Source organism: Xiphophorus hellerii, chromosome 19, assembly GCF_003331165.1.
Source record: "Xiphophorus hellerii strain 12219 chromosome 19, Xiphophorus_hellerii-4.1, whole genome shotgun sequence".
Lineage (NCBI taxonomy): Eukaryota > Metazoa > Chordata > Actinopteri > Cyprinodontiformes > Poeciliidae > Xiphophorus > Xiphophorus hellerii.
The window spans coordinates 729,937-754,901 of NC_045690.1; the positions used below are offsets into that span (position 1 = coordinate 729,937).

Here is a 24,965-nt window from a genome sequence, read left to right on the forward strand (position 1 = left end):
CGTTTCTGCACGATGACTGAGACCCGGTCCTCAGAGTTTTCTCTGTCCACTCAGATCTGATCAAGGACTGGGCGAGCGACAGCGCGCCGGATATCTACTCCTTTGTTCCGTATTCCTGGAAGTTTAAGATCTTATTCCACCAGTTTGAGATGATTTGGGCGGCGAACCAACACAACTGGATCGACTGCTCCACCAAGCAGCAGGAGAACGGTGAGCAAGCCGCTCTGCATGAATCGTTCCGTTCTTCAGCAGCTCTCATCACCATAACCCGGACAGACATCAGCAGGAAGTTAAAGTATTATTAACAAAATCAGATTCAGCTTCAGAGAATAAATATGTCTCTGTGTGGTGTATGTAAACTTCTGGTTCCAGCAGCTTTAGCTGCAATAACTTTCTGTAGTTAAAGGGTTTATATGCTGATTGATGGTGGAGTGATGTTGAGGTTTTGCCTGTGGGGTTAGCTGATCGATCAGCTGATCGATTGCGTTATTGACCTGCAGTGTACCTGGCGGCCTGCGGCGAGACGCTCAACATCGACTTCACGCTTCCTTTCACCGAGTTCGTCCCCGCCACCTGCCACACCCGCTTCAGCCTGAGGGTGAGTCCGTCTTCTGCCTCTGGTTCCGCTCTGATCCGTCCAGCTCTGAACATGGCCGGCGCCGCCGCGTCTCTCCCGCAGGCCGAGGACACGGACATGCGGCTGTCGCTACCAGAGTGCCATCCCAGCCGCTACCCACTGCTCACCCTGGCCAAGGACTACCAGAGCGTCAAGCTGCCCGGCGATGGCGCGGCGTCCGGAGACGGCCAGGGAGCCCCGTCCTCCAAAACCAGCAAGCCGCGCTGGAGGAACATCACCAAAGCAGAGTGAGGCATGCTGGGATGGCCAGTATGGCAGGCCAGATTAGCATTTAATCACCTCTACTGATGTCTTTTTAAAATTATTTTTTAATTCACCAATTAGTGTATACAACAAATATTACAGACTGACAAAGAGCAGGAAGGGTGTTGATCTGCAACATAATTAACCAAATAATAGAACAAATAACAGCAATTAAAACAAAAACAAACAAGGAACGAATACATTCAAAACCAAACACAGAACATAATCTAATCCCAGCAGAAACAATAAACTGTCAGATATCTGACTGGTTCAGAACTAGAGACGTCAGTTCATCTATGGAGGCTTTAACTCAAAACATCTGCAATAAATTACTGAAAACCAATGAAATTATAACGAGCCGTGAAGTCGCCGTTAGATTAATACTTCTAACTAAAGATGTCTGAAAAGTGTCTCTAGTGAAGATGCAGTTGTAATTTCCTGAAGGCAAATAATCTGAAAAATAATCAAAGATAAATTCAATTTTTTTAATATGAGCATTTTTGACAGAACAGCCACTTAAAACTCTACAGGCGACTGTCTGGACAGCCCGACTTTACCCCAGCATTATTACCACTTTATTCTCATTAACTTTATTCGTGTAAAATATTTAAAAAGTGACAGCACTTTCTTAACCAAATATCTAAAACCTCATTTTGATGAGTCATAGATGAGTTTTCTTAAAGTATCATTCATGTTGGTCAGATTTCTGCTCTAAACTTAGATTTCTGTAATGTAATTTCTGATTTTGTGTTGAATGTTGACGTGTTAAACCGGAGGCGCAGTGTGAATAATCAGCTGGGTAAAACGTCAGATTAATCTGCAGATTAATCCCAGCGGTCTGTATAATCTGGTCAGGTGACCCGGTGACCCTCAGGTCAGCAGCAGCTAAACCAGTCGCCTCATTTCCTGTCGTCAGTGCAAAGGTCAGCTGTTTGCGACCTGACGGCTGAGCTCTCAGCAGCTGAACATGGCCGACATGTTGGGTCGTTACTGGTCCAGTAAAACTTTTATTTTCCCTTCATGAACCTTCATCAGTCGTCTTCGTCAGGAAACAGAAACATTTGATTTATTACCTTTAGCTCACAGCATTTGGACCAGACTGAACGTCACAAAATTACCAGGAAACAGTTAGTAAATTTATGAGAAATTAGTTGTTTAGACGAAAAAGTCTCCATCCATTAAGGCGTGACGTGAGCAGCTCAGTTCGTCTTTCCTTCTTCATAATAGACTCAATCATTGATTGATCGATTCAAACGCTGCTGATAACTTGATGCTGATGTGGTAAAAGTATTTTCTATTTGTACAACTGATGTCAAAGTGCAGCTTCACAAAACATTCGACTTATAACATTTTTTTTACATTTCTTTAAATATTATAACTTTATTCTTGTAATTTTACAGCTTCATTCTCACATTAATCCAACTTTATTTTGTATTAAAAACATCTCGTATTTCTTTGTACTGACTTTATTCCACGTTTAGTAGGACGCCTGCGTTTAGAGTCAGCGCTCTGTTGCCACAGTATTAGCATAGCTTTAGCATGATGTTAGCATAGCATTAGTATGGCGCTAGCATAGCATTAGCATGGCGCTAGCACAGAATTGGCTCATACTTCTGTTCTGTGGAGCAATAGCCTGAATGTTTACATTCGGCGTTGTAGCTGTTGCCACGGCATTGTAACTGTTGCCATGGCGCAGGGCCGGCTGGGTGGACTGCTGGAGCGTCCCAAAACTTCCTGCTCATCATCGACACACATGGCATCCCATCTACCCCCAGAAGGGCGGACGAGCAGCTCAAGCAGTCGTGTAGGTTCTGGTTCTGGTTCTGGTTCTGGTTCTGCTGCTGTCTGTTGACCTTCCTCCTCTTCCCTCACTGCGTAGTCTCAGAGATAGAGGAGTCCATGCTGTCTGCGATCCGCCCCCCCCCGACCAGGGGCGCGGTGCCACGTTTCCCCTGCGGCGCCGCCCCGGCCGCGCGGCTCTCCGCCGACCCGTCGGACCTGCCGCCCGACCGGCTGCAGGTGGAGATGGAAATGTCTCCGGACTCCCAGATCCTCCTGTACGGGCCTCTGCTGCGTGCCCTCATCGCCATCAAGGTCTGCAGCTGGGGTCACCCGAACGCCTCGGCTTCCTCTCAGATCTGAACTCTGAACTCTTCCTCCTCCTCCTTTTCCTCCCCACCTCCAGGAGAACTACTTCGGGGAGGACGACATGTACACGGACTTTGAGGAGGCCGTGTCCAGCCCGGTGCCGTCCTCGGCCACCTCGTCGGGGCCTCGGCTACTCTTACCTTCGTCTCCTGGTGCGGAGGACGGCGCACACGGCCACCCCCTGGACCTGCGGCCCTGGGATATCACCGTACTGATCAACCTCTACAAGGTCCACGGCCGGCTGCCAGTGGTGAGCCGGGTTGCACGGTTCTGTCCGGTTGGGATCCACAGGAAGCTGAAATAAAAACAAACATGGCTGCAGAACATGTGAACACATGTTAGACACAAAGATCAATAACTATATATGTCTCCATAGATATGGGATCAATATGCAAGATGTATATTTGTGTTACGTCCACAAAGGGCACAACATATTTGAGGACACGAAGACAAAAATGAGGATTCAAAAAGTAATTTTTTTTTTCAATTCTCTCGACCTTTTCTTTAAGATGAGCTTCTTTTGATTTTTTCTGTGAAGAAAAAGAGAATTAAATCCTCGGTTCCCCGTGTCCCAAAAAAGAAAGAACACAAAAATCCCAAAGTATAAACAGAAAGTTGGACCTGATGAGCCGATCAAAAAGAACAAAACGGTACAGCAGGGGGCCAACCCTATACAGGGCCGTCGAAGCCCCTGCTAGTACCGGACTACAAGAAAAAAGAAACTACTGTTAAAGAGAAATCGAAAACAGGACAACCGGTCCCACCAGGTCAAATTACAACAAAAAAACATCAACCAAACAAACAGCTAACAAAAACTACCGTGTGGCAGGCTGGAGACGTGCGCACCGCGTCACAAACGCATCCTGGGTGTTGGTTGGGAGGGCGTCGCCTTTACCTGGCGCAACCCAGCCTATTTATAGGCTGTCCAACAGCGTCACAAATTAACGGACCAATTACAAGAAAGAATTATCAAAACTCTAAAGTATATTAAACAACAACAACAAAAATCATACAACTACTTCTATACAAAGATAATCCAAGTAAAAAAAAATAGACAGAAATAAATACAATGTGCCGAAGCACATAACAATTTGTGATAAAATATTCAATAATTTAACTGAACTCTGATCCAGAACCGCACAGCATTCTGGGAGATGTAGGCAGAGGAAAGGCTTTAGCCGCTCACAGCGAGCTAAGCTAGCTGGGTAGCATCAACTCTCACTCTGTGGTTGCCTAGCAACAAGCTGCTGAGTAACTTGCAGCAGTTTCAGGTTTCAGTTTTTCGTCTCATAACTCTTGAAAAATAAAAACATGAAGCAAAGACATGAGGAGTTCAGATGTATAAAAACTAAACGTCAATCCACTGATATGAATCGCTTGTATTGTGATTAGGTTTTCAGGTATCCATTTTAAATTGGGTTGTGTATTGATGCTGTGGTCGGTTCTGAGAGTAACCCGGTTCGCTCCTGCAGCACTGCAGCAGTGAAGGTCCAGAAGGCCCGTCCGGCTTCCTGGAGCGCCTCTGCTTCGAGATGAAGAAAGGCTACAAGGAGACGATGCTGCAGATGATCCTGTCGCCCATTCACATCTTCGTCAGCGACAACTACCAGGTACCGACCAGACAGCGCTTTCACATCAGGAGGGAAGAACGAACCGGATGAACCGAAAGCTTCTTTTCCAACTTTATACTCAAATTATTCCAAGCTTTCTGAGTAACTTTACAACCTCATTCTGTGGTAACTTTATGTCTTTATCCTAGTAATGCTACGACTTTATTCTGGTGTAATTATGACTGTGCCAACCTGGGCTGGAAGGCCGCTCAGAGAGGAAGAAGCCATTAAAAACCATTACAGTTTTCAGACAGACTTTGGGCCAGAGGCTCTGGTGTTTGCAGACGTGTCCTCTGAGGTTTGATCAGTGTGATGTGAGAACCGTCTGTGGAGGAGGACGTGACTCTCCTTCAGGGCTCTGAAAGTGACGTTTGGCTGCTGGTTCCTCCTCAGCGCCCCACGGCGGACGGCGTGCTGAGAGACGGACACCTGAGTCTGTCCGGGCTGCAGATGAGGGCGCACGCCATGTTTTCAGCTCAGGGTCTCCCTCTGGGCAGCGACACGCTGGAGTACGCTTGGCTCATCGACATGCAGGCCGGGGCGCTGACCGGCAGGGTCACGGTTCCTCAGGTGGGCGGTTTCCCCTCCCTATGAATCAGTTTCCCACATTCAGAACTGGATTTGTTGTGATTTTTTTTATTGTTCTGTGAAATGGTTAGCAATGAGCGCTAACGTCTCTGGCTTTGTCCCTGTTAGCTGGCTAGCATGGTTGAGTGGGCAGAGACGTTCGTTTTCCACGTGGTTTCCAGAGAGTTCCAGCTGGAGCAACCCAAACCCTCCATCATCTGCCAGCACGGCGTGGACCGCCGCATCTGTGCTGACAAGGTACAGAAAGAAAGTACACCTCTCTGAAATGATTACCTGAAGAGTTCACGATATTTATGAAACTTAATGAAGCCGTCGGACTGCTCTGTCCAAATGGACTCATGCTAGCTGTACATCGGCGTTCTGTGATCGCACAGTATGATGAAATGCTAAAGGAAATGACTGGGCTTCAGGGATGTACTTAGATTTTCATCTGTTTAATAAATGAAGGTTGTGCAGTGGTGGCACAGCTAACTAACCTGGTACCAACTTAGCATTTAGCTTAAGCTAACACTGATACTCACTGATAGAGTGCTGTACCAGCATGGTAGCTGGTGGAAGCTAAAGCACTATAGCAATACAGGTTCTAGCTGAAGCTAATGCTAAGATGCTATTCCAACACACTTTTAGGAAAAGCTTTGTAGACAGTTTTTAAACACTTCAAAATAAGAGCATGACTATAAACGGCTAACGGCTATAAACTCCTTATTAACGGTAGCTAACTTTGTTCAGCTGAAAGGTCATACAACAACCAAGTAAATTAGTGATTAAAATTATTTGGGAACTAAATTTAGGGAAAGCTAACTGCGCTAAATGTTTTCAAAGTTAGCCACACTGCTAAATGAACATCAGTGCTTCACTGCTGGGGTTTTGGCTTTGAAGGAGGGTGTTTTTCTTTCTCAGAGCTCTGCACTTCTCTGTTAAACTTTCCCTTAAACTCTGAAGGTTTTTGTTGTGATTTACTGATGGTCGGGTCGTCTCTGTGAGGAACGCACACGGTTGGGGCAGAAGCATGTCTCTGAGTTGCCATGCCAACAGGCAGCCAGCCAATGAGAACAGGGATTTTTTTTTTTTTTTTTTCCATTTTTTTCTCCGAAGAGTTTTTGCGGCGCTAGTGGCTCGTATTTTTTTCTACAGTAGGCAGACAGGAAGGAGGGTGAGGAGCGGGGGGAAGACATGCGGCAAAGGTCGTCGGGACCGGGAGTCGAACCCGCGACGTCCGCGTCAAGGACTAAGGCCTCCAAACGTGGGGCGTGCTAACCCCCTGCGCCACCACTTCACGCCCCGTGAACAGGGATATTTTTAAAAGCGGGTGCTTCATTAGTGTGACTGCTGATCCGAAGCCGTCTGTGTTTCAGCTGGGCCGCCTGCCTGGCCACTGCCGCACCTCCGAGGAGCTGAAGTACACCATGACCCGTCTGGCGCTGGACGGAGTCGACCTCTTCGTCGTGGAGCACGGCTGTGCCGCCAGCGTCAAGGTAACGAGCGCCTAGCATGCCGCAGTCGGCCCGCCGCCGCCACCGAATTCGCTCTGACTCTCGTTTCTCCAGACGGCCGCCGTCCGGGTCGCCACCTGCAACCTGCACAACCAGGCGGTGGGGGAGGGCATCAGCGCCGTGGTGCAGGACGTCAACATGCGGCAGTACATCGAGCAGCAGCAGCCGGGTCAGGGGCAGCCTCCCCTGCTGCGCCGCTCCGTCTGGCTGGAGGCGGGCTCGGTCAACCTCAACCTCATCACGGCAGACATCGCGCTGGCGGCCGATCACCCAGCCAAGTGTGACGTCCAGAGACACTTCCTGGAGCTGCACGACGCGCAGACCAGAAGGTCAGCAGCAGACTTCCTGTTTCAGGGTCAGACTGAACCATCTTCGGTTACTGCCCTCCGATATGCTAAGCTAACTCCTAACCTGACGAACACAGTCCTGTGGGGAATAGAACCATTATGCTAAGCTAACTGCTAGCCTGACAAACACGGTTTAGTTGAATATATGACCATTATGCTAAGCTAACTTCTAGCCTGACGAACACGGTCCTGTTGAATATATGACCATTATGCTAAGCTAACTGCTAGCCTGACGAACACGGTCCTGTTGAATATATGACCATTATGCTAAGCTAACTGCTAGCCTGACGAACACGGTCCTGTTGAATATATGACCATTATGCTAAGCTAACTGCTAGCCTGACGAACGCGGTCCAGTTGAATATATGACCATTATGCTAAGGTAACTGCTAGCCTGACGAACGCGGTCCTGTTGAATATATGACCATTATGCTAAGGTAACTGCTAGCCTGACGAACGCAGTCCTGTTGAATATGTGACCATTATGCTAAGCTAACTGCTAGCCTGAAGAACACGGTCCTGTTGAATATATGACCATTATCCTAAGCTAACTGCTAGCCTGATGACCACAATCCTGTTGAATATAGAACCATTATGTTAAGCTAACTGCTAGCCTGACGAACACAGTCATGTTGAATATAGAACCATTATGCTAAGCTAACTGTCCTTTAGCAAATAGAAAGTTTGAATCTCATGGGGAGTAGAAAGTGCTCCCTGTCGGCTGTTGGAATAGTTCTCTGTGTTTAGTTGGAGCCGCTCCTCTCCGTCTCCTCCAGGCTCTGGTTTCTGTGGCCCGATGACGCCAGCCTGCGCAGTAAGCGCAGCCGGAACCGCTGCGGCTGCCTGGGTGGCTGCAGGTTCTTCGGAGGAACCAACATGGGTCTGGATTTCTTCAGGCTGGAGGAGCTGACACCGTCGTCCTCGTCTGCCTTCTCCTCTTCCAGCGCCGAGTCCGACATGAGCTACGGTCAGTCGCTGCTGCAGCCCACCGAGTGGATCGTCACCAAGGAGACGCCCAAAGTGGACGGTGAGTAGCTGAGCATGCTAATGCTACGCTATCGACGGGGAGCTGCTGGAGGAGAACAGGAAGCAGCGGTTCACAACGTCGAGGTTCTTTTAATAATCCAAGAATGAGTAAGAATCTGCTCTGTCTATTATTGTTGTAATTATTACTTTGTATTATTATTTTAGTTATTGGTCTATGTGGAGGGAATTTACTGGAGAAAATAGAATAGAATAGAATAGAATAGAAGTACTTTATTCATCCCAGCAGGGAAATTACTTTGCAGTTACAGCATAGAGACAAGACACAATAACAACCACCACTGAGTAGTAGTTGTAGATAAAATAAAAATAAAATATAAAATGCTGTTAATATAAAAAGCAACTTAAGAGCAGTCCTTGCAAAGATTAAAAAAAATGCAGATATGTATATGTAAATATATGTACAGCAAGTGTACCACAGTGCAGTTGTGCAAAATCGGACTGATTAGTGCAGAACAATGATTTAGCTTTTATTGTACAGTGAGATGGCCTGTGGCAGGAAGGATTTCCTGTATCTGTCCCTACGACAGCGGAGCTGGAGCAGCCTATGTGAGAAGGTGCTCTGCTGTCTGTCCACTATGTGGTGGAGAGGGTGCTGTTTATTGTCCATAATAGACAGAACCTTCTTCAGTGTCCTCCTCTCCACCACAGTTTCCAGGGACTCCAGCCTTAGTCCCAGTACAGAGCCAGCTTTCCTGATGATTTTGTCCAGTCTATTAGAGTCGCTGGCTCTGATGCTGCTTCCCCAACACACAGCAGCAAAGAAGATGGCGCCGGCAACAACACTGTGATAAAAGGTCTCCAACATCTTGCTGCACACATTGAAGGATCTCAGCTTCTTTAAAAAATAGAGTCTGCTCATCCTCTTCTTGCACACAGCGTCAGTGTTAGATGCCCAGTCCAGTCTGTTGCCGATTACAACTCCCAGGTATTTGTAATCCTCCACCTCCTCCACCACTTCCCCTTTGACCTTTAGTGGCCGTGAAGGTATCTTCTTCCTTCTGAAGTCAATCACCATCTCTCTGGTCTTACTAATGTTGAGCCTCAGGTGATTCTGCTCAGACCACTCCACAAAGCCGTCCACCAGTGTCCTGTACTCCCCCTCCCCTCCATCCCCTATACACCCGACAACCGCTGAGTCATCAGAAAACTTCTGTAGGTGACATGACTCAGAGTTGTACTGGAAATCAGTGATGTACAGGGTGAAGAGAAAGGGAGAAAGCACAGTTCCCTGTGGAGCTCCTACGTCACTGACCACCACATCAGACAGGACACTGCCCAGACGGACAAACTGTGGCCTGCCTGTCAAGTAGTCAGTAACCCAGGAGATCACTGAGTCGTTGACACCCATCCTCCGCAGCTTCTCACCCAGTAGCAGAGGCTGGATGGTGTTGAAGGCACTGGAGAAATCAAAGAATGTGATTCTCACAGTGTCTCCTCCACCATCCAGGTGCGAAAGTGCTCGTTGCAGGAAGATGACGGCATCGTCAACTCCTAAGTGGGGCTGGTAGGCAAATTGCAGGGGGTCTAGAAACGTCCTCACCCTAGGCCTCAGCTGGGCCAGGACTAGTCTCTCCATGACCTTCATCACATGAGATGTGAGAGCAACTGGTCTGTAGTCCTCTGGGTCGGATGGCCTTGGCTTCTTGGGGACAGGAACCACATGTGATGTCTTCCACCGCAGCGGGACTCTCTCCAGCCTCAAGCTCAGGTTGTACATGTGTGCCAGTACCGGGGCCAGCTGGCCGGAGCAGGTCTTCAGGATCCGTGGTGTAATGCCATCAGGTCCTGCAGCCTTCCCCTGGTGTAATCGCTCCAACTGTCTCTTAACCTGGCCTGTAGTCACCGTTAGCTGGGGGTAGGTGTTGTTGTCTGCAGTGGAGATGGGGGAGGAGGGGGGATGGGGGGCTGAAGGAGAGGTGGTGTGCAGGAGAATGCCGGTAGGTGGGTTGAACAACTTGGGGCAGTGTGGATGTGTGGGGGGATGGTGGTGGTAGGGGAGTAGCAGGAGGTGAGCTAAACCTGTTGAAAAACTGGTTGAACTGGTTTGCTCTATCCAGGCTCCCAGATGTCTGTGTGTCCTTCCCCTTCATCCCAGCGATGTGCTTCATTCCTTTCCACACATCTCTCACACTGTTCTGCTCGAGTTTGGACTCAAGCTTCCTCCTGTAGTTGTCCTTGCATGTCCTCAGTGTCTCTCTGAGTTCACGCTGGACTCTCCTCTGCCCCTCCTTATCTCCAGACCTGAAAGCCATCTTCTTTTTGTTTAGAAGTGCCTTCACGTCACTGGTAATCCAGGGTTTGTTGTTGGAGAAGCAGCGCACGGTCCGGGCTGGCATGACAATGTCCTCACAGAATCTGATGTAGTCCGTGATGCAGTCAGACATGTTGTCGATGTCCTCCCCATGAGGCCCACAGAGCACATCCCAGTCTGTCAACCCAAAGCAGTCCTGCAGTGCCTCAGCTGCCTCCTGTGTCCACCTCCTCACCGTCCTGATGCTCACAGGCTGCCTACTCACTAAAGGGACATACTTGGGAGTCATCCTTACCAAGATGTGGTCCGACCTGCCAAGGGGGGGCAGGACTGTGGCGCTGTATGCATCTTTGGCATTAGCATACAGGAGATCCAGCATTTTGTTTTCCCTGGTGGGACAGTCAACATACTGCTGGAAGTTGTGTAGAGTTTTGTCCAATGAGGCATGGTTAAAGTCACCTGTGATGACCATGAAGGCGTCCGGGTGTTGAGTCTGGAGTTTGGCTGCGGTAGAGCTGATGACGTCACAGGCCACCGCTGCATCAGCTGATGGGGGAATGTAAACAGTGATCAAAATGGCGGACGTAAACTCCCTCGGTAAATAATACGGCCGCATTCCCACAGCCAGAAGTTCAATGTCCGGGCTACAAATCTGTTCCTTCACGTTAACATGACCGGGATTACACCACCTCTCACTCACATAAAGTGCAATCCCACCGCCCCTCTTCTTCCGACTCTTGGAAAAGTCCCTGTCCCCCGCACCAAGGAAAATCCAGGGACCTCCACGCTGTAGTCCGGAATAAGCGAGTGTAGCCAGGTTTCCGTGAAGCAGAAGATACTGCACTCCCTGTACTCCTTCTGGGTCCTAACCAGCGCCGTGAGTTCATCCGTCTTATTCCCCTAAGACCTCACGTTCCCCACAATAATCGCCGGTACCGCTGGTTTGTGCCGTCTCCTCTTCTCCCTCCGTTTAACTCCAGACCTGCAGCCCCGGCGTCTCCTCCGTAGCTCCTCTGGGACCACAGGCCCGTCTCCGGGCAGCTCAGAGGCTTACACAGCGCAATCAGCCGTTCACGCGAGTAAACAATGCCGCTACTCCGTTCGGCGAGGTTCTCCGTAACAAAGAGTAGAAAAAGTAGCAGAAGAACGCGGAGAACAGCGACAGAACCACATCCAGCCATTGTGGAAAGCTTAACTGATGATCTATGGGTTCTTTAAGGATGGATCCTTAATGGGTTACAGCAAATATATACAGATTAACACACACGACGGGAGCTGCGTCTGCAGGCAGCCAGCTGTGCCGGCGCCATTTTTTTGGGATCCAATATTAACTAATTTCAGCTTTTAATTGATGCTTTTTATTTATTTTTTTCTCAGTTATTATATTTTGAAAGTTCTTTTAATTTTATAATTAAATTTTTATTTTTTGTATTTTATTCTTCCCTTTTCAAATGTTTTCTGTTTTTTATTTATAAGTGTCATAGTATTATCAGTTTGGACTATTTTATTTTATTTCTGTTTTTATTTTAGATTTTAAATGTTAGAATTATTTGTATTAATTTGAAGTTTTAAAACTATTTGATTTATTTTTAAATAGCAGTTTTATTGTTAATTTTTTGTATTTTACTACATATTTCAATTTTTAATTTTTTTTTAGTTTTAATATTATATTATTTATTTATTTTTACTTTGAACAAAAAAATTCTTCTAATCATTCATAAGCATGATTAATCCTAAATCATGCTTATGAAAATTCTGGAAATATTTTTTCATGTTAAAGGGAGGAAAAAAGTTAATGTTTTTTTCCCTGATTGATGGACGTAATTAAAACCAAAACATGGCGTCTCTGTCTCTGTTTCTGTGTGTCTCTCTGTGTGTGTGATGCTGAAGCAGCATCACTTCACCATCACTCAGTTTCTGAGTTTCTCTGGTTTCCTCAGGTAAAGTGGTCGGGCTGAAGCGGGACACGCACTCCCCCTGCCTGCCACCGGAGGTGCCAGAGAGGCGCGGCCAGCAGCACCTGAGCCTCCAGGTGCCCCAGCGCTCCCACAGCTCCGCCTCCTCCTCCGAGGAGAACAGCTCCTCCAGCGCCGCGCTGCCCCTGCTGGCAGGAGAGAGAGACTCGCCGCCTCCTAGCGCCGAGGAGCGCCGCTTCCCTCTCAGCGCCAGAACCCACGCCGAGTGAGTCCGACACACAGAGACACACAGAGACACAGGCGCACACACACACACACACACACCCAGAGACACACACACAGAGACAGAGACACACTCTTTAATCCTGCTTTAACAGGGTTTTCTTTTTACTAAATGTCAGATTCTTATTTATGGTTGTTTGTCTCCTGAATATTTTTCTAATCTGAACGTTTTGTGTCGGATGTTTTGGCTTTGCTGGAGTTCACTCAGCATGATGCTGCCACCGCTGTACCTTTCAGACGTCCTTCTTTCTCCTCCAAAAACATTTGAGTTTCAGCTTCATCAGACTAGAGCATGTTTATTAAAATAATCCCAAAACCAGACTGTTAATCCCAAATTAGCTGCACTACATAAGCCTGTCTCAATAAATAATTAACTAATTAATGATTAATTAAAATGAGCTTCATAATTTCCAATCAGATGATTAATATTTTGTTTGCAGACACATTATAATTTCTGTATGGCTTTATATTTCCTTTTTATTGTTTCTGGTTTTTATTCTGGATATTTAAAATATCTTCTAGTTTCAGTGTGGCGTGTTCAGTATGAAATTAAACTCTCAAAACGACAGTATTATCATTTATCAGTAATTTTTACACACAGTTCCTAACTTAGAGAGCAAACTGCAACATTTCCCATCTCGTTAGTCATTTGTCCCTGCAGTTGTCACGGTAACGTGTTTTCTGGAGGATAAATCCTTCCAGAAGTGATAATACGGCCGTTTCCAGTTTATCCTGGTTTACTCTGGTTGTATCAGATTATAATCCGGTGTAATCTCTCCGTGTCCTGTGTCTCCGCAGCGCGCTGGGCGACGTCCCCGAGGCGTCCCCCCTGTCCCCCGGCTCCCAGGACCGCGCCTCGGTGCGTTCGCCGCTCTGCTCGCCGCTGCGCCGCCAGTCTTCGGTCCATTCGGGTCGGCTGGGCAGCACCAAGAGCCTGTCGGCCGCCGTGTTCGCTGACAAGCCGCCAGTCGCTATGACCTCCGCCGGCGGTGGCGGCGGAGGCGTCCAATTCAGCAGCGAGGTTTCGCGTAGCGACGAGAACGTCCTGGACTCGCCCCGGCAGCGGCGCAGCTACGGCTCGTTCCCCTTCACGCCGTCGGCCGACTCCAGCACCTTCCACCAGTACCGCTCGGCCGACTCCAGCATGTCGGTGGCCGAGAGCGAGGCCTACTTCTCCGCCACCGAGGACTTCGAGCCGATCAGCAGCGCCGACGAGGGGCCCGGCACGTACCCGGGTCGCAAGAAGAAGAGGCGGCAGCAGATGCAGCAGCCGCCGTACCACATGGAGAGCTACAGGTGAGGTCAGAGGTCGCAGCAGATCAGACAGATTGAGCGGCTCTGCTCCTGTCAGGCTGGATGAATGAATGATTTAACTCTGATTTAATGTTAAAGCTGAGCAGCTTCAGACCGAACGCGGGCCGCCGGCACCGCCATCTTTAATCTGATGCTTCCTGTCTGACTCCATCAGCCAATCAGACGCTCAGCCTCTTCCGGCCGCCTCAGCCAAACACTTTCATGACAGACAGGACGAAGTTAATCTGCATCTCCGTACCTCACAGTATAAAATCATGGCTGAAGGGTGAAAGCGCATCACAGACCAGCCGCCATGGGCCAAACCGCTAACGGGTAAAAACGCGACGCTTAGAGCCAGGCCCGGCAGCGCTGGGGGGGTTCTGGGGGACATTGCCCGTCCACAGAGTCAGCTGTGCCCCCCTGGACTGGAAGCTGTTTGTGACTGATAACTTTCTGTTATTCCTATATCGATTTGATACAGTAGCGGCTTCTGCACTTCCCATATCTGTGCCTTCTGTCACTATTTTCAGCAGTTAAAACTGTTTAATCCGTTGTTAACACGTAGTAACTTGTTTTTCCGAGCTGCCTTTAAACGCATCATGAGCGCTAAGACGCTAGCGAAGGAGACCTGCTGCTGCTGTGCAGAGCTGCTCAGGTGTGTTAGAATCATGGCAGCAAAACGTAAAGAACTTTGCAGTTTTTCCCCCAAACTAACGGAATGAGTTGAGTAAAGCTAGGCAATGTTAGCTAAAAGAGGACTAGCTAATACCGTAAGAAATATTATTATTGCTAAATAGATTGATCCCCCCCACCCCCCGTTAAACTGGTCTGGAGCTGGGGCTGCAAAGGGAGAAATAAACTAAAGCTCATCAAATGTTTGCTAACTTTGCTGAAAACACAATCGAACTGAGCTAAAAACGTACAAACTCAAACCAGCAGGGAAACGTGGCTGCAGCGTGTTTTGGCGCTTTTTCACGTGTTTGCACCAGTCTGCGGCTCGTTTCACGGTTTGTTGACCTCTGACCCCCAGCCGCAGCTCAATCTACCACAGCGTGGAGGGGCCTCTGACCTACGTCCTGAACGGGGAGCTGATCACGGAACCCCGCCCCCCGCCGCCGCCCCAGCCGCTGGCCGCCCACCCGTCCCAGGCCTCCTTCGTGTCGGCGCTGGCCATGGAGGAGGAGAGTTCTGTGGAGGCGGAGAAGACGGCCGAGCCCGGCCCGGTGACCCGGCAGCCTCACGTCATGGCCTGCTACCAGAACTACCTGGCCCACTACCAGGTACCGCCCCGCCGCGGCCCGGCCCAGCCCGGCCCGTTCTCCGTCTGGGCTCTGAATGACGCGGCTCTCTGCAGGTGTCCAACTGGTCCGTCAAGCAGCCGACCAACAAGAGAACCTCCAAGTCGTCTCTGCACCGGCCACTGGACCTGGACACGCCCACCAGCGAGGAAAGCTCCGCCTCCTTCGACCAGCTGGCTGTGCCCGGCTTCAAGGTCCGACTTCCTCTGTTCTGGACGGGTTCCTGCTGTTCACTGGGTCGGAACCAGCCTGGTCTGTTCTGGTTCTGTTGCTCCGACTCCAGATGCTTTTTTATAAAGTTCTGCTCCTTCCTGGTCCAGATTAATCTCCTCCAGGATGCCTGGTTCTGATAACTTCAGAACCTTGTTAGCGACCCACTTAGGGTCTGATGGTTCTGCAGAACCTTGTTAGCGACCCTTTTAGGCTGGGTCCGCAGCAGACACAGCAGGGACACTCAGAACCGTCTGGAGGTTCTGGTGCTCCGTAGAACCTTCCTGTTGTGCCTGGTTCTGGTTCTGGACTCAGACGAGGTTCTGTTCTCCAGGTGATCAAGCCGGGCCTGTCGGCCACCTCCCTGCTGGACCGCGGGCTCCAGCTGATGGGCGACAACACCAGGTACAGGAAGTGGAGCAGGATGACCTGCTGATCAGATACTGACCCTGACCTCTGACCTCTGACCCCTGGTGCGGTTGTTGCCCCGCAGCACGCCGTACACGCCGCTGGATAAAAGAGCCATGGAGAACACGGACGAGGACACGACGACGGACGACTGGTCGCTGGAGCAGCCGCTGGCTCAGACCAGAACCACGGCCATCGTGGAGGTGAAAGGCGCCGTCAACGTGGTTCTGACGCCGCTGGTGGCCGAGTCCCTGGACAGGTAGAGACCGGCTGACGGCTCCGTTCCGTTTGGACCGGAACCGGAATGATCACACGGTTTTCTGTTGCGTCCGTCTCAGATACATCGAGTCCATGGTCCACTTCGAAAGCGTCCGGCACCCGGCGGCCATCTTGGACGACCTGCACGGTAAAGTGCTGACCGAGGCGTATCAGATCAGCAAGTCCACGGTGGCCGAGTCGGTGCGTATCCATCCACCCGGTTCTACAGGTGAGCCGCTTACCTGGCGGCGACTGACGCTGTGCGTCCACAGAGTCAGACGGCCAAGCCGGAGCAAAAGCTGTCCAAGCCGGACGCCGCCACCCTGACCTCCAGCGGACAGACGGAGCTGTCCGTCAAACCCGACAACGTCAAGATAAAGGGGCTCCAGGCCAACGTCTCCATCCCAAAGGTGTGACCTTTGACCCGGAAGGCAACGCGTCCAGGATGTGTTTGGTGACTGTGTGTAACTGTGTCTGTGCAGGTGAACCTTTGCCTCCTGCAGGCCTCCGTAGAGGAAGGCTCCCCGTCCGCTAAATGCGTCCCACACGTGTCTCTGGTGGCGCTGTGCTTCGACCGGATCGCCACCCAGTTCAGGATGAACCGGTGAGCCGTGCGCATCCAATAGCCACCCGCAGGTTACCACGGCGACGCATAGCCACCCGCAGGTTACCATGGCGACACTCATCATTGTCAAAACCTGCCTAATATTAGCATTAACATGCTAACTTCGCAGGTCTGATGCTTTTCAGATTTCACATCAGCCACTTAAATTTAGGATGGTGGCCATTATTCAAGATGGCTGCCACGTTTTACTCTTATTGTGATGAAATATTCCTTCTTTTTATGACTTTGTCTCATCAAATGTTTTCCTCTTTGGTCGTCATATTTATACAACTTTCAAGTGATAAAATGTAGCAGAAATCAATAGTTGTTTTAATGTTAGCTTTAGCCTCTGCTAATTTTAATCTTTTATTTAACCAGGTAAACCCCGTTGAGATCTAGATTTCATTTTCAAGAGGGACCTGGGCAAAAAATTTGCAATACATAGCAACCTGGTTACAAAATGTTTGTGTTTAGTGGTTTAGCTTCAGCTTCTTATCATTTTCTTTGTGTTTTGCTGTTTAATGTTAGCTCCTGGTAATTTTTTATGCAATAGGGTTAGGGTTAGGGTAAATATTTTTTTTGTATTTCATTTTTTAGTGTTAGCATCTGCTAATTTGTTTTATGTGCCAAGAGGTTTAGCATTAGCTTCTGTTAACCTTAATGTGTTTGGTGGTTTAGCGTTAGCGGAGCTAAGAGTTTTGTTCAGTGAATGAATGGATAGTGAAGCTGCTGTGGAACCGGTTGCCTCTGTTCCTGTCAGGGGGATTGTTGAGGAGACACCGAACGCCACCGAACATGGCCGACCATCCGTCATGTTGGAGAAGTACGCGTCGGCCACCAAGATGCAGCCGCAGTCGTCCGGGTCGCTGCGCTCCAACGCCGGCATCGAGAAGGGCAAAGAGATCGCTGCCAGGCTGAACGTCCACCGGATCCACAGCCAGCTGCGCGGACTGGACTCCACAGGTCGGTTCCACGGTCCGGCCCGGCCCCCCGCTGCAACCGTGCCCTCTGAACCCCGCCTTGTCCTCTGCAGACGTGGGGACGTTCGCCATCACCGCCATCCCGTTCGAGAAGTCCAAGGTTCTGTTCGGCCTGGAGGACCTGGACGAGTTCTCCCTGGTGGACGAGACGGACGGCCAGGCGGCGCCGAGCGACCCGACTCGCACCGCTGCCTCGCTGGAGAAATGGGGCTGGATCATGTTCGAATGCGGCATCGAGAACCTCACTATCAAAGGTAACGCCGCCGCTCCCTGCAGCGCCCCCCGCAGGACGGGAGGCTCACGTCTCCGCTCTGCTTCCAGGCGGCCGTCAGTCCGGCGCCGTTCTCTACAACGCCTTCGGCGTCATGGGACACTCGGACGGCGGCGGGAAGACCGGGACCGGCAAGTCCAACGGCTCCACAGGATCCCAGACCGGGAGCGGCTACAGCACCGACGTTTCCGACGACAACCTGCCCAACGACGTCATCAGCCCCAACTCTGACGCCAACGACAACTCGGACTCGGACGAGCAGGTCAGGACGACTCGTTCCTGCTCTCCTGGTGGAGAATAACCTCATAAAAGACAGAATTTAATTCTGATTAATTCAGATTTTATTAGTAATCAATACCAGTTACTGGCAGAAATGATCAAATTCTGAATTTAAAGCTTCTTTTTGTAACGGAAAGATGAAAATGATGGATAATTTGATTGAAAATAAAGAATAAATGAATCGAACATCAATAAAGTGGACTAGATTTGATAAATACTTTAAGATTAATTACATCTGAGCAGAATTAAAACTGTTTGTTCATAATAAAAACTACAATAATAAACCTGAGCATAAATAAATAAAACTATACAGTTTCTAGAGGCGGGGCGTAACGTTGTCATGGCGCCAGTCTATCACAAATAATCACATAGAAAATAAATGTAAAAATTCAATAAAAATACCTAAATCATAGATGTATTGTGTAGTTCTAAAGTTTAAGTTGAAGCATTGAGATTAACATAAAATGTAAAGAAAATATAAAATAAAAACAGAAAACGGACTGAACAGGAAACGTATCATACTCAGGGTTTCCTTTTTCAGTGTATTATAAGCCTGGCGGCCCGCCATGCTTTCCTAGCCCCCCGCCAGGCTAAGCGTTCCTTCTTTCTTTGCGGGTAGGGTAAACAAACAGCTCAAACTCAAAGATTAAACTCACAGCATCAGTTTCACAGGAAACTCTGCATACTGTTAAAGTAACATAGTGAGACTAAAACATGCAGCTGAGGAGCAGGATGGTCATAAGTTCAACAGGTGTAAAAAAAACAAACAAACTAGAAATACCAACAGACTCTGAGTTTGCTTGTTCTAACTATTAATACTTTTATTATTGGATACTAATCTGATAATAGTATTAATCTAACGGTGCAGATAGCATATAGATGAAACTACAACAGAAGTAAACAGATATGGAGGCGTTTGAGTGGAATCCATTTTTACCTGAAGGCTTCCCGTCATGCAGGATGAAGGCGTGGAGTCTGACGACCTGAAGAAAGATCTCCCCCTGATGCCGCCGCCGCCCGACTCCAGCAGCATGAAGCTAACCATCAGGGAGATCTGGTTCAGCTTCGCTGCTCCCACCAACGTCCGCTCAGCGTCCCAGACCATGTCCAGGTGGGACGCCTTACCCCAGAAACACCCAACTGGATCTGCAACCCAAACCTCCAGAATGACTGCTGATGCTAGGCTAGGCTAAAGCAAGATGATTAAAATAACATTTAAAAAATCCAGAATAACTAGCCTAACTGCTAGGCTAGGCTAGTGCAGCTTTATTGCGACTTTATGCTGGTAAAATTGTAACAACTTTCTCACATTGTTTAGACTTTGTTCTCTGAATATCATGAGTTTATTGCCTTAAATTACAGCTTTATAATTTGACTTGGATTATTTTTCCATAGTATTCTCGTAATTTAATTATTTTCTTTGCCTTGCCCTAATACTTCATTGCATTGTAAGAAACAGATTAGATTTTATAATGTAAGGAAAAATACATTTGTCAGATTCATAAATATGTTGCCGTATTTTTCCTCTGTGGCGCCCACTGGTGGCGGCACTCTGAAGAGCCCAGTCTTAGAGAGAACTCGCGTTTCTCAGGTTGTTTTTCCCATTTCGTGTTCAGGCAACTGAACCTGCTGAGCACCGCCACCCCGGCCATCGGCGCCTGGCTCGTCCCCATCGACCAGCTCAAGTCGTCGCTACGGAAACTGGACATGGAGGGAACGCTGCGCGTCTGCGCCGTCATGGGCTGCATCATGACGGAGGCTCTGGAGGTAACGCGCCCAATCGGTTTAACGTCTGAATCCGGTTTCACTGTTGGAATCGGTTTTATTTACCGTGTTTTCATTTGTGTTTGTGCAACAGAAGAAGAGCATCCACATCCCGATCCGCAGCAAGTACAACCGGGTGACGAAGCGCGCCCGCTACCTGCACGAGAATCCGTCCTGCATGCTGTGCAACATCCTGCACCGCTACCTGCAGCAGGCCGACTATGCCGTCATCGAGGAGGCCACCATGGTGAGGGGCAGACTGGTTTCACTGGGAGCAGACTGGGAGCCAGCTGGTCCCTCTGGTCTTACTGGTCTTACTGGTCTCTCCCCAGAACGACGGTGTTCCGGCCCTGGTGACGCTGAAGAAGGGTCTGGTGGCTCTGGCCCGGCAGTGGATGAAGTTCATTGTTGTGACTCAGGGCTTCAAGGCCATCGGCCTGATGGGTCCTAGCCAGATCGCCAAGCCCAGAGAGGCCCAGCAGAACCAGCCTGACCCGGTACTGGGCCTGGATAACGGCGCCGCGCTGCACAGCGACACCAGCGCCGACGGAGCGGAGTTCGAGTTCGATGCAGGTGGGACCAAGTTAACGGGTTGACACTTGGAAGTACCGGGACCGATCCGGAACCACCGGCGGTTCTGATCCGATCCACACCAGATTAAGACCTTTAATGCTTTTCGCTGCTGTGTTGCTTTGATTCTTTCATGTTTGAGAATTCCTTTAGTCTCCATGGCAACCAGTCACCTGGTTCTAAACACCTGGGTGGACGTAGCTCCGCCTTCAAGCCGCAGCTCCTCCCAACTCAGCTCCTTCAGACTAGCCAGCGGCTATTAGCAAACACAATTATAGGAGCTGCTGCCCAGAGCAACGCTGGTAAAACCGTTAAAGGGTTAATAGAGGAGCCATGTTGGGACTACTTCCTGGAGGCGGAGCTTCAGAGAGAGCAGGCTCTCTTAAGGAGACAAAGACCCAATTTCAAGGCAATAAAGCAGAAATAACTTTTCTTTGAAGTCATATTTGATATTTACAGCATTTTATAACAACTGAAGGTAGTTATAGAACATTTTATAGATTGTTCTATAAAATGGCTCTATGAGCCTGGAAAACATGACACTGCCCCTTTAAACGACTCTGTTCAGAAAAAGTTTATATTTTAGCATCTTCTCAGTCTGGCAGAGTCTGGAAATGATGCGTTTAGTTTCTGTTTCCATAACTAAAGGGATAAATGCAGATATAAATCCAGGGTCTGCTGGCTGCTGGTTCTGATCATGCGAAGCTGTTCAGTTGATGATGATGTGTTTAGAAGAATCGGTTAATTCTGGGACTTTGATCGGATCTCCTTCTGTTGAAGCCACAGTGAGTGAACACACCATGCTGCTGGAAGGAGCCTGCAGCCGCCCCCCTCCCAAGGAGGCCAGCACCGGCCCGGTCAGCGGCGTTGAGATCATGAGGAAGCTTTCCAAGTCCCACACGCACAACGAGTCTGCCCACAGGATAAAGGTAAGCCAGCGCTAACCCAGAGCTAGCTGGCAGCGCTATCATTAGCTCTGCTAAACCTCCATACCAGCTAGTGTACAGCACAGTATATCGCCACCAATAAGATCAAATTGTTATTGCACACCTGGCTTTCACTCGCAGCTTCAGGGAGAATTAATTTATGTGAAGCTAAGTACTAAATGTTCTGAAGGCTAGCAAAAGCGTGAAGCTAAATATTAGCTCCAGTCCTGGTGGAGGCGTTTCCAGCCAGATTTAATGAGGCTCATCAAGGTTTACCTCTAAGGCCGGTCCTGGTCCTGGTTCTGGTCTCATGTTTTTTCTGGCTCTGTGCTGCGGCTCTGTGCTGCAGCTCTGCAGGCGTTTCTCCCGGTGACTCCGTCCATTCTCTCTCTGCGTCTCTCTGAGTGTCGTCTCTTCCATCCTAAACTATTCAGCCTCCCCTGTCACTCTCCAGACCATTTATCTGTGTTGTCATGGCGATGAAACGCCCCGGCGGCCGTCGTAACCTCGCCCGACGCTCTGCTTGTTTGTCACACCCAGGGTTCGCATCCCTACCAGTCGCTGAGCTACACCAGCGGCGACACGGCGGCCGACTCGCCGGCCCACGTGAGCCGCGGCGGCGGGCCGCCAGCCAGGGACAGCCCGCGCAAGGAGAGCCTGCTGAGCAACCTGACGGGCAGCTTCCGCAGCCTGCACAACCTGCTGGAGGGAACGCCGCAGCGGAGCGACACGGCCGCCGCCGCCAAGAGCGGCTCCCTCACACGCACAGGTGAGCCATAGGAATCCCAGCAAAACCAGTTCACCAGTAAAACCAGAGCAATAAACACTCGTTAGGACGAAGCAAACTCCAGGTTTTATCTGGTGGGATTAGGGATGAGTCACTAATTAATCAGTCATTGATTGATCACTAACTGGATTATACAGAATGACGCAGAGCAGAAACAAAACCGAAACTGGACAATAAATAAAAACATTTAAAATTAAAAGTCTGTGCTGTGCTGTGGTGGCGCAGGGGGTTAGCACGCCCCACGTTTGGAGGCCTTAGTTCTCGACGCGGACGTCGCAGGTTCGACTCCCGGTCCCGACGACCTTTACCGCATGTCTTCCCCCCTGTCCTCACCCTCCTTCCTGTCTGCCTACTGTGGAAAAAATACGAGCCACTAGCGCCGCAAAAACTCTTCAGAGAAGAAAAAAAAATTAAAAGTCATTCTGAATCTGTTCCACCGGAAAAGTTTTAGCTTCACCTGGTTCAGACGAGGGAAAACAACCTCCTGTTGTTAATCATTAATCAATAACTGATGTCCAGGTCAGTCCTACACCGTGTTCAGACCAGCAGAAAGCTCTGAACCTTTACGGTATTTTTAGCTCTGCTACAAATGATCAAAAGTTCATTTAAAATAATTCTGTTACTGCATTTTAGGACATAAATATTTATTTTCTTATTTTAGAAAATAACTGAATCATTTGTTTGCATCTTTTAATATATTTCTGACATTGTATAAAAAAGGCCTACGGACTGTTTTATCTAATTAATTATCAGAATAATGGATTATTAAATGGCCTCAGCCCTGTTATAGTGCAGATTTAAGCTGGTGAAATGTGGGATTATAATCCACGGCTTCATTTACTGGATGAGTCCTTTAGAGCAGTGGTCCCCAACCCCCGGGCCGCTGACCGATACCGGTCCGTGGACCAATTGGTACCGGGCCGCGCAATAAATAATTAAATATTTCCTTTTTGTGTATTATTTGAGTCTAGAGGATCTTTTATTTTGAAAATTTTTTAACCGGATTCTCTCGGTTCCGTCTTGCCGCCAACATGGAGCCACAAGCAGCAAAATGAGTCAGAAACGGATCAGATTGTTTGGAAAGTTTCTTTGTGAAGGGAAAAGGCCCAGAGAAGAGACAGGAGGATGGATTTATCCCGGCAGGTGATTCCCACAGTCCAAGCTCTGCATGATATGGTGACCGGATGTTAATGAGGCAATGAAGCTTCAAGCTGCTTCTCCACTAGAGACCAAGAACCCTGAGCATCAGCAACACTTCCGGTCTCATTGTCTCTCGTCTCTCCCAGATGGACCGTCTGGTTGCAGAGAAACAAGCTCAGGGCTCCATTAGTCGTTATCCTGAGTTAAAGTTTTCACCAAAGTAAAATGTTCGTTTTTGTGGCGCATCTGTATCTTATTTTGAAGGGATATTAAACGTTACCATAGCGACCAGAGTCAGAGAGCGTTAGGGCAGTGGAGAGACGAGAGGAGGAGTAGAGCTTGTGAGTTTTAGGTCTGGTTCACACCATTTAAGGATTGTGGGCCGATTTTCCAGACCTCTGTGACCACAGAGCCGATAAAAGTCCAACAGGTTCGGTCGGTTCGTGAATCCAGCAGCAACACACCACAGAACCGATTCCAGGAGAAAATCCAGTAAAACCCCAACAAACCAAACATGAATTTAGAATAATCAAACAGGATGATGATGTAGAAGCAGCAGTGATAGTTTGTGGCTCATTTTAAGCGATAAAAGACGCAAAAAGAAAAGGCGTTTGATAAAAGACGGAGGGAGCAGCCGCTCTGTTTGCAGCTCTATGATTTGTATGTTTATTCGTAGTTAACATTTTTAACTGAATAAACATAACCACATATAATAAACATATATAAAAAATGACCTTTATATATAGTAATAAACATTTCCACATGTCTCCTCCGATGTCCACCGGACTCTCAGTTGCCATGTCAATTGTTTGGGATTTCACTCCTTTCTTACGTCACCGCGCTTTCTGATTGGCTACCTGTCACATTCAACAGGCTCCATTCTCGCTCCCTGTCAGGGAAAACCCCACAGGCTGAGATAATCGAACCAAGACAATGTTGAATATTTGTTGAGTATATGTATGTGGCATATTCAACACACCACCAAGTAACACACCAAACACAGCAGGACGTTGTAAGTTTTTCGTAAAGGGAAAACAATCGGGGCAAAAAAAAAAAAAGGCTTTAGCGGGAACACCAACATGCTGAAGAACTCCCCCCCCCGGTCCGCAGCAAATTTGCGAAGTCTTCACCGGTCCATGGTACTAAAAAAGGTTGGGGACCACTGCTTTAGGGTGAGATTATTCAGCTGGATCTCAGTTTGGTTCAGAATCACCTGTATAAAACATTTTCACACTGTGAAAAATGAAGTTATTTTACATGAAATAGCCTGAAAACTGAAAGTTTAGATATCAAAGTTCTGGATATTTTTGACCCCTTTTTGGTCCAGCAGTAACACCTGCTGGTCAGGTTTATGTTGACCACCTTCCTGTTTGTGAATGAGTTCATGATGTTCAGAGCAGATGGGTTTTAATGAACCAGAACATAACCTGTTTGTGTCTCCTGGTTCCCGGCCCATCCTGCAGGGACGGACATGCTGACCGAACATCCGCTGCTGTCCGAGCCGTCCTCCGTCAGCTTCTACAACTGGATGTCCAACGCCGTGGGGAACCGGGCCGGCTCCGCGTCAAACGACTCCCCGCTCAGTCGCTCCCAGCCAGGTGAGGCCAGCTGGGCT

General features: G+C 48.8%; 1 protein-coding gene across 1 annotated transcript in view; it reads left to right on the plus strand.

The window, feature by feature from the left end:
• The first annotated feature begins 3,174 nt into the window (after positions 1 to 3,174).
• Positions 3,175 to 24,965, plus strand: part of LOC116709587 (transmembrane protein KIAA1109 homolog) — a 64,869-nt gene continuing 43,078 nt past the window's right edge. The window contains exons 1-26 of the mRNA XM_032548223.1: positions 3,175 to 3,278; positions 4,501 to 4,638; positions 5,032 to 5,208; positions 5,335 to 5,463; positions 6,582 to 6,701; positions 6,774 to 7,048; positions 7,843 to 8,093; positions 12,305 to 12,545; positions 13,361 to 13,858; positions 14,886 to 15,135; positions 15,210 to 15,347; positions 15,698 to 15,768; positions 15,857 to 16,030; positions 16,110 to 16,230; positions 16,302 to 16,439; positions 16,512 to 16,633; positions 17,394 to 17,596; positions 17,667 to 17,867; positions 17,935 to 18,146; positions 19,123 to 19,274; positions 19,780 to 19,930; positions 20,022 to 20,174; positions 20,260 to 20,500; positions 21,278 to 21,426; positions 21,964 to 22,192; positions 24,814 to 24,948. Coding sequence (XP_032404114.1) covers positions 4,561 to 4,638; positions 5,032 to 5,208; positions 5,335 to 5,463; positions 6,582 to 6,701; positions 6,774 to 7,048; positions 7,843 to 8,093; positions 12,305 to 12,545; positions 13,361 to 13,858; positions 14,886 to 15,135; positions 15,210 to 15,347; positions 15,698 to 15,768; positions 15,857 to 16,030; positions 16,110 to 16,230; positions 16,302 to 16,439; positions 16,512 to 16,633; positions 17,394 to 17,596; positions 17,667 to 17,867; positions 17,935 to 18,146; positions 19,123 to 19,274; positions 19,780 to 19,930; positions 20,022 to 20,174; positions 20,260 to 20,500; positions 21,278 to 21,426; positions 21,964 to 22,192; positions 24,814 to 24,948 — 4,609 coding nt within the window. The 5' untranslated portion in view covers positions 3,175 to 3,278; positions 4,501 to 4,560. The remainder of the gene's footprint in view (positions 3,279 to 4,500; positions 4,639 to 5,031; positions 5,209 to 5,334; positions 5,464 to 6,581; positions 6,702 to 6,773; positions 7,049 to 7,842; positions 8,094 to 12,304; positions 12,546 to 13,360; positions 13,859 to 14,885; positions 15,136 to 15,209; positions 15,348 to 15,697; positions 15,769 to 15,856; positions 16,031 to 16,109; positions 16,231 to 16,301; positions 16,440 to 16,511; positions 16,634 to 17,393; positions 17,597 to 17,666; positions 17,868 to 17,934; positions 18,147 to 19,122; positions 19,275 to 19,779; positions 19,931 to 20,021; positions 20,175 to 20,259; positions 20,501 to 21,277; positions 21,427 to 21,963; positions 22,193 to 24,813; positions 24,949 to 24,965) is intronic.